The sequence below is a fragment of the Ascaphus truei genome, chromosome 8 (genome assembly GCF_040206685.1).
Source record: "Ascaphus truei isolate aAscTru1 chromosome 8, aAscTru1.hap1, whole genome shotgun sequence".
Classification (NCBI taxonomy): Eukaryota; Metazoa; Chordata; class Amphibia; order Anura; family Ascaphidae; genus Ascaphus; species Ascaphus truei.
The window spans coordinates 85,606,026-85,615,498 of record NC_134490.1 but is presented as its reverse complement, the minus strand read 5'-3'; the positions used below and the strand labels follow the sequence as shown (position 1 = coordinate 85,615,498).

Here is a 9,473-nt window from a genome sequence, read left to right as displayed (position 1 = left end):
CATCTTTCTCAAGGACTCTCCTAATAGCATCTAGTCCCATCTGGTGATCAATCACCGTATACAATGAGACTACATCGCATGTGACCCAACAGAAGTCACCCTTCCAGGTAAGATCTTGTATTAGGGTTAGCACATGCGAGGTGTCTCTCAAATAAGATGGGACCTGAACAACATAAGGCTGAAGGAGATAATCCAAAAACTGGGAGAGATTGGATGTGAGCGAACGTATCCCCGATATTATTGGTCGACCGGGGGGTCTCTCAAGGTTCTTATGGATCTTCGGGATGAAATAGAACACCGGAATTCTAGGTTGTTCTATGGTTAAGAACTCCAGTTCCCGTGTTGTTATAATCTCATACCGAAGACCCTGATTCTAGAGGGCCATCATTTCTTCTTTAAAGGGGTTAGTTGGGTTGGCGTCTAACTTTAGGTAAGTGGTGTTATCACCTAATATTCTAAGTGACTCCTCTTTACAATATGAAGAGTTCATCACTACCACACCTCCCCCTTTGTCGGCCGCCTTAATAACTATGTTTTTATTACACTCAAGGGATTTCACAGCTTCTTTCTCCTCCTGACTTAGATTTTGCCTATGGCATTTAAAATCCGTACTTGCTGTTTCCAGATCTGAAATTACCATCTCGGCAAAAGTGTCCACAAAACTACCTTTCATTCCTTTAGGGTTAAAGGTAGATGATTTTTTGAAGGGTGTGAGTGGAGATTTTGTCACTGCGTTGACAAGGCTCGGTGTATCAACCGCTCGACTCACCGCATCCTTCATAAAATATTTTTTAAGGGTGATCTTTCTTAAAAATCTATGGACATCAACAAAGGTATTAAACATATTTGGTCCATTGACTGGAGCAAAATTGAGACCCCGTGATAGAACATCTAGTTCAATTTTTTAAGGGGAGTGCTGCTGATTCTAAAAACATTGCTATTTACCAATCTCTCCCTTGATCTAGCCTTTCTCTTTCTCTTCCTTGTCGCTCCTCTCTTCCCTCTGAATCTTCCATTCTTGACCTTTTCCCTTCTATGTTCTGTCTGCCTAATTGGGTCCTAGGACCTCTCCACCTTTCCTGCAGTGGTGCCCGACCTGGACGATGATCTAAAAAATAATTTTGTCTTTGATTAGACTCATAATGGCCTCCATGGGGTCTATCAACTGGGGATCTATCTCTATAGTGATGCTCTATGGGTTGGGGTTCATCTACGTGACCCTTGGTCTCCCTTGAATTGACTCTATCTCGTCTGGTGGATTTCTTTTTAGTTTTATTTTGGTGTGTGTTGGAATTTGTATCCTGTTTGGGGAATACCTCTCCCTTTGCATCCACTAATTTACCATCAGATTTTTAACTTTTAGTAGAGTCAATTCTATCCCTAGAGAGACCTGATGATTGTAAAACCTCCTGTCTATCCTTATCTATTTCACTAATTGTGATAGTTTTTTCTGTTTTCCAATTCCTTTGTTTATTCTCATCGTAATCCCGTTTGTCTCTCATAAACTTTTTATGTTTATTGAGTTTAACCTCCTTTTCTGTTTTGTCTATTCTTGGAGTCACTTTTTCTTCCAAGGTTTTATATTCAGGTAATTCTATAAAGGGTTCCAATTGTTCCTTAATTAAATTGATTTCCCTATCTAGAATTTCCAATGTGACAGCTCCACGTTTAAGTAGTAGTTGTATAAGATCTACTGAACATGTATCTTAATATATAAAATCGAATGGTTAGTGAGGTTAGTGCTATCTGCGGTGAATCTGCTTGGTCCTCAGCCTCTGGCCAATCAGATTGCTGTGTGTGACGTCACCCAACTGCCACTCTCTTCCCCCTCGGCTCGCCGCTCGCCAGACACACACACACACACACACACACACACACACACACACACACACACACACACACACACACACACCCCCCAAATCACCTCTCCCCCTCCCCGCTCCAAATCACCCCTCCCCAGCGGCATCACCTCTCCCCCCTCCCCGCTCCAAATCACCTCTCCCCCTCCCCAGCGGCGCTCCAACTCACCTCTCCCCAGCGGCATCACCTCTCCCCCTCCCGCTCCAAATCACCTCTCCCCCTCCCCGCTCCAAATCACCTCTCCCCCCTCCCCAGCGGCATCACCTCTCCCCCTCCCCGCTCCAAATCACCTCTCCCCCTCCCCAGCGGCGCTCCAACTCACCTCTCCCCCTCCCCAGCGGCATCACCTATCCCCCTCCCCGCTCCAAATCACCTCTCCCCGCTTCAAATCACCCCTCCCCGCTCCAAATCACCTCTCCCCCCTCCCCGCTCCAAATCACCTCTCCCCCTCCCCAGCGGCATCACCTCTCCCCCTCCCCAGCGGCGCTCCAACTCACCTCTCCCCCTCCCCAGCGGCATCACCTATCCCCCTCCCCGCTCCAAATCACCTCTCCCCCTCCGCGCTCCAAATCACCTCTCCCCCTCCCCGCTCCAAATCACCTCTCCCCCTCCCCGCTCCAAATCACCTCTCCCCCTCCCCCCTCCCCAGCGGCGCTCAAACTCACCTCTCCCCCTCCCCGCTCCAAATCACCTCTCCCCCCTCCCCGCTCCAAATCACCTCTCCCCCCACCCCGCTCCAAATCACCTCTCCCCCCTCCCCGCTCCAAATCACCTCTCCCCCTCCCCGCTCCAAATCACCTCTCCCCCTCCCCGCTCCAAATCACCTCTCCCCCCCTCCCCCCCGCTCCAAATCACCTCTCCCCCTCCCCGCTACAAATCACCTCTCCCCGCTCCAAATCACCTCCCCCCCCCCCGGCGGGGAACAGGCAGCTGCCACGCGGCGCGTAAGATGGCGGACCCCCTTCCTCCCTCGCGGCGCCGAGTCAGAAGATGGCGGCGGCCGGAAGTACAGGTAGGTGTCGCTCCCCACCTCCGGCGCCAAACGGAAGTGAGAAAGGGCGCATCAACTGAGACGTGTGTGTGTGTGTGTGTGTCACTGTCCACTGCCCCCCCCTCCTGTCCACTGCCCCCCCCTCCTGTCCACTGCCCCCCCCCTCCTGTCCACTGCCCCCCCCCCTCCTGTCCACTGCCCCCCCCCTCCTGTCCACTGCCCCCCCCCCTCCTGTCCACTGCCCCCCACTCCTGTCCACTGCCCCCCACTCCTGTCCACTGCCCCCCACTCCTGTCCACTGCCCCCCACTCCTGTCCACTGCCCCCACTCCTGTCCACTGCCCCCACTCCTGTCCACTGCCCCCCCTCCTGTCCACTGCCCCCCCTCCTGTCCACTGCCCCCACTCCTGTCCACTGCCCCCCCCTCCTGTCCACTGCCCCACCCTCCTGTCCACTGCCCCACCCTCCTGTCCACTGCCCCACCCTCCTGTCCACTGCCCCACCCTCCTGTCCACTGCCCCACCCTCCTGTCCACTGCCCCCCCCTCCTGTCCACTGCCCCCCCCCTCCTGTCCACTGCCCCCCCCCTCCTGTCCACTGCCCCCCCTCCTGTCCACTGCCTCCAACTCCTGTCCACTGCCCCCCCCTCCTGTCCACTGCCCCCCCCTCCTGTCCACTGCCCCCCCCTCCTGTCCACTGCCCCCCCCCTCCTGTCCACTGCCCCCCCCCCTCCTGTCCACTGCCCCCCCCCCTCCTGTCCACTGCCCCCCCCCTCCTGTCCACTGCCTCCCCCCTCCTGTCCACTGCCTCCCCCCTCCTGTCCACTGCCTCCCCCCTCCTGTCCACTGCCTCCCCCCTCCTGTCCACTGCCCCCCCCTCCTGTCCACTGCCCCACCCTCCTGTCCACTGCCCCACCCTCCTGTCCACTGCCCCCCCTCCTGTCCACTGCCCCCCCCTCCTGTCCACTGCCCCCCCTCCTGTCCACTGCCCCCCCCTCCTGTCCACTGCCCCCCCATCCTGTCCACCTCCCCCCCCCCTCCTGTCCACCTCCCTACCCTCCTGTCCACCTCCCCCCCCTCTCCACTGCCCCCCCTTCCTGTCCACTGCCCCCCTCCTGTCCACTGCCCCCTCCTGTCCACCGCCCCCCCCTCCTTTCCACCTCCCCCCCTCCTGTCCACCTCCCCCCCCTCCTGTCCACTGCCCCCCCTCCTGTCCACCCCCCCTCCTGTCCACTGCCCCCTCCTGTCCACTGCCCCCCTCCTGTCCACTGCCCCCCCTTCCTGTCCACTGCCCCCCCTTCCTGTCCACCGCCCCCCCCTCCTGTCCACCTCCCCCCTCCTGTCCACCCCCCCCTCTCCTGTCCACTGCCCCCCCTCCTGTCCACTGCCCCCCCTTCCTGTCCACTGCCCCCCTCTTGTCCACTGCCCCCTCCTGTCCACCGCTCCCCCTCCTGTCCACCTCCCCCCCCTCCTGTCCACCTCCACCCCTCTCCTGTCCACTGCCCCCCCTCCTGTCCACCACCCCCTCCTATCCATTGCCCGTCCCTCCTGTCCACTGTCCGTCCCTCCTGTCCACTGTCCGTCCCTCCTGTCCACTGTCCGTCCCCCCCCTCCTGCCCCCCCCCTCCTGTCCACTGTCCGTCCCTCCTGTCCACTGTCCCCCCATCCTGTCCACTGTCCGTCCCCCCCTCCTGTCCACTGTCCGTCCCCACCCCCTCCTGTCCACTGTTCATCCCCCACCTCCTGTCCACTGTTCGTCCCTCTCCTCTGGGGAACACGGAGAAAGAGGGAGAGAGAAGGGAGCGGGAAATTTTACTCACGGCCAACGCCAGGTCTCTCTCAACCTCGCAGCTACAACTCAACTCTCTCCCTCCCCGCCGCCGCTCCAACTGGAACAGATGGCGGCGCCCGGAAGGACCCCCTTCCTCCCTCGCGGCGCCCAGTGAGAAGATGGCGGCGCCCGGAAGTACAGGTAGGTGTCGCGTGTGTCGCTCCCCCACTTCCCCACCCCCCACTTCTCCCCCCCCCCCCACCTACCCCCCCACCTCCCAGAGCATGCTCTCTACGGCTCAACATCCCCGAGGAGCAGGAGGAGGGCGGCAGGGACTTAATGCTGCTAGGTGAGGAAATGCAGGGGGAGGAATCCATGCCTTTGAGGCGCCCCCCCCCTGCCTTTGACGCCCCCCCTGCCTTTGACGCCATCCTCCCCTCCCTTTGACGCCCCCCCTGCCTTTGACGCCCCCCCCCTCCCTTTGACGCCCCCCCCCTCCCTTTGACGCCCCCCCCCTCCCTTTGACGCCCCCCCCCCTCCCTTTGACGCCCCCCCCTGCCCTTGACGCTCCCCCCCCCTGCCTTTGACGCCCCCCCCCCCCTGCCTCCGGGCAACGCCGGGTATACACACACCTCTCCTCCCCCCCATCACACTCACCTCCCTCTCCGGCGCTGACTCACCTCCCCTCCCCAGCGCTCACTCCCCCTGCCTTTCACGCCCCCCCTCCTGCCTCCGGCCAACGCCGGGTATACACACACACACCTCCTACCCCCCCATCACACTCACCCCCTCCCCGGCGCTGACTCACCTCCCCTCCCCGGCGCTCACTCCCCCTGCCTTTCACGCCCCCCCTCCCTGCCTCCGGCCAACGCCGGGTATACACACACACACACCTCCTGCCCCCCCATCACACTCACCTCCCTCCCCGCCGCTCATTTCCCTCCCCGCCGCTAACTCACCTCCCCTCCCCTGCCTCCCCTCCCCTGGCTCCCCTCCCCGGTGCTCCCCTCCCCGGCGCTCCACTCACATCACCTCCCGGCGCTCCACTCACCTCCCTCCCCGGCGCTGACTCACCTCCCCTCCCCGGCCCTCACTCAGCTCCCCGCCGCTCACTCACCTCCCCTCCCCGCCGCTCACTCACCTCCCTGCCGCTCACTCACCTCCCTTCCCCGGCGCTGACTCCACTCCCCTCCCCGGTGCTCCCCTCCCCGGTGCTCCACTCACATCACCTCCCCGGCGTTCCACTCACCTCCCTCCCCGGCGCTGACACACGCACACCGACTGACGCACACACACCGACTGACGCACACACACCGACTGACGCACACACACCGACTGACGCACACACACCGACCTTCCCCGTCGCTGACTCCACTCCCCTCCCTGGTGCTCCCCTCCCCGGTGCTCCACTCACATCACCTCCCCGGCGTTCCACTCACCTCCCTCCCCGGCGCTGACGCACACACACGACTACTGACGCACACACACCGACTGACGCACACACACCGACTGACGAACACACACCGACTGACGCACACACACCGACTGACGCACACACACCGACTGACGCACACACACCGACTGACGCACACACACCGACTGACGCACACACACCGACTGACGCACACACACCGACTGACGCACACACACCGACTGACGCACACAAACACTGACTGACGCGCACGCAAACACTGACTGACGCGCACGCACACACTGACTGAGGCGCACACACTTACTGTGTGTGCGTCAGTCAGTCTGTGTGTGTTTTTGTTTCTGCATCAGACTCACTGACGCGCGTGCGCGCACACACAGTGACTGACGCACACACACAGCTGCATGAAGCTGTAAAGGAGGGAGGGGGGGGACTGGATTGATGTGAATGGGGGACAAACAGAGAGAGGGGGGAGGAGAGAGGAGAGAGAGGGGAGCGGGAACATTACATCCCGGGCAACGCCGGGTCTCTCAGCTAGTTCAACATAAACAGTCAAAATTTAGTCAGTACAATTACGGTTTGTATTAACACGCCAACCGGTTTTGGCCATTTGTAAAGCAGTGGCCTGTAGAGCCATCCAGTCCATCTTCACCTCCTTATCCTCTAATGTGCTCCATCGGCGCTCACTCCCCCTGCCTTTCACGCCCCCCCTCACTGCCTCCGGCCAACGCCGGGTATACACACACACACACCTCCTACACCCCCATCACACTCACCTCCCTCCCCGCCGCTCATTCACCTCCCTGGCGCTAACCCACCTCCCCTCCCCGCCGCTGACTCGCCTCCCCTCCCCTGACTCCCCTCCCTGGTGCTCCCCTCCCCTCTCCACTCACATCACCTCCCACACACTGACTGACACACACAACTTACTGACATACACACACGCTGACTGACGCACACACACACGCACACTAACTGACGCGCGCACACACACTGACTGACACACACACACTGACTGACACACACACACTGACTGACACACACACACTGACTCACAGACACACTGGCTCCACACACACACACACTGGCTCACACACACACACACTAACTGACGCCCGCACACACACACACACACACACACACTGACTGACACACACACTGGACTGACACACACACTGACTGACACACACACTGACTGACACACACACTGACTGACACACACACTGACTGACACACACACTGACTGACACACACACTGACTGACACACACACTGACTGACACACACACCGACTGACACACACACACCGACTGACACACACACACCGACTGACACACACACACACCGACTGACACACACACACCGACTGACACACACACACCGACTGACACACACACACCGACTGACACAACACACACGACTGACGCGCGCACACACACACCCCCCACACACACACTGACTGCCGCACGCGCACGCACACACTGACTGACGCGCACACAAACCCTGACTGACGCATGCACGCACACACTGACTGAGGCCCACACACACGCACACACTGACTGTGTGTGCGTCATTCAGTCTGTGTGTGTTTGTGTTTCTGCCTCAGACTCACTGACGCGCGCGCAAACACACAGTGACTGACGCACACACGCTACATGAAGCTGTAAAGGAGGGAGGGGGGGGGGACTGGATTGATGTGAATGGGGGACAAACAGAGAGAGGGGGGAGGAGAGAGAGGAGAACGGGAACATTACATCCCGGGCAACGCCTGGTCTCTCAGCTAGTTTAGTATAAAATTCCATTCTTTTAAAAAACCTTCATCTTCAGAATCTGATGTTGGAGGTTTTAGAACTCTAAGACCTCTAGGTATCCTTTTATGCTCCAGATATTTTTTGAGTGCTATGGTTTCCCAGGTTTGCCTCATTTCTTGTGTTAACAATTTTTCTAATTTGGAAAACTGTGCATCAAGGCTATCTTGCTCAGGATCCATAGGATCATTAGTGTCATTGAAAAGACCTTCTATATTCAGCCCTCTCAATGATCTACTAGTGAAAAGTGACATATTGTGAAATGTTATTTGTGTATATCACGTTCACTTTGATGTAGGTTAGTGCTTGTAGTGGGTATTATTGTTGTTTGTTAAGTTTTTTGTTCCGTCACCCCCACAGCAGCAAATCACATTTCACAATATGTCACTTTTCACTAGTAGATCATTGAGAGTACTGAATATAGAAGGTCTTTTCAATGACACTAATGATCCCATGGATCCTGAGCAAGATAGCCTTGATGCACAGTTTTCCAAATTAGAAAAATTGTTAACACAAGAAATGAGGAAAACCTGGGAAACCATAGCACTCAAAAAATATCTGGAGCATAAAAGGATACCTAGAGGTCTTAGAGTTCTAAAACCTCCAACATCAGATTCTGAAGATGAAGGTTTTTTAAAAGAATGGAATTTTATACTAAATACATGTTCAGTAGATCTTATACAACTACTACTTAAACGTGGAGCTGTCACATTGGAAATTCTAGATAGGGAAATCAATTTAATTAAGGAACAATTGGAACCCTTTATAGAATTACCTGAATATAAAACCTTGGAAGAAAAAGTGACTCCAAGAATAGACAAAACAGAAAAGGAGGTTAAACTCAATAAACATAAAAAGTTTATGAGAGACAAACGGGATTACGATGAGAATAAACAAAGGAATTGGAAAACAGAAAAAACTATCACAATTAGTGAAATAGATAAGGATAGACAGGAGGTTTTACAATCATCAGGTCTCTCTAGGGATAGAATTGACTCTACTAAAAGTTAAAAATCTGATGGTAAATTAGTGGATGCAAAGGGAGAGGTATTCCCCAAACAGGATACAAATTCCAACACACACCAAAATAAAACTAAAAAGAAATCCACCAGACGAGATAGAGTCAATTCAAGGGAGACCAAGGGTCACGTAGATGAACCCCAACCCATAGAGCATCACTATAGAGATAGATCCCCAGTTGATAGACCCCATGGAGGCCATTATGAGTCTAATCAAAGACAAAATTATTTTTTAGATCATCGTCCAGGTCGGGCACCACTGCAGGAAAGGTGGAGAGGTCCTAGGACCCAATTAGGCAGACAGAACATAGAAGGGAAAAGGTCAAGAATGGAAGATTCAGAGGGAAGAGAGGAGCGACAAGGAAGAGAAAGAGAAAGGCTAGATCAAGGGAGAGATTGGTAAATAGCAATGTTTTTAGAATCAGCAGCACTCCCCTTAAAAAATTGAACTAGATGTTCTATCACGGGGTCTCAATTTTGCTCCAGTCAATGGACCAAATATGTTTAATACCTTTGTTGATGTCCATAGATTTTTAAGAAAGATCACCCTTAAAAAATATTTTATGAAGGATGCGGTGAGTCGAGCGGTTGATACA

General features: G+C 55.8%; 1 protein-coding gene across 3 annotated transcripts in view; it reads right to left on the bottom strand.

Annotated features, from left to right (window-relative positions):
* Nucleotides 1-9,473, bottom strand: part of C8H8orf76 (chromosome 8 C8orf76 homolog) — a 69,096-nt gene that overhangs the window by 37,890 nt on the left and 21,733 nt on the right. The window contains exon 6 of one of the 3 annotated variants that reach the window (XM_075612911.1): nucleotides 960-1,108. The exons of the other annotated variants lie outside the window; for them this stretch is intronic. Within the exon in view, the coding sequence (XP_075469026.1) occupies nucleotides 1,049-1,108 (60 nt within the window). The 3' untranslated portion in view covers nucleotides 960-1,048. Of the gene's footprint in view, nucleotides 1-959; nucleotides 1,109-9,473 lie in introns of those variants that run through there. 3 annotated transcript variants of the gene reach the window in all.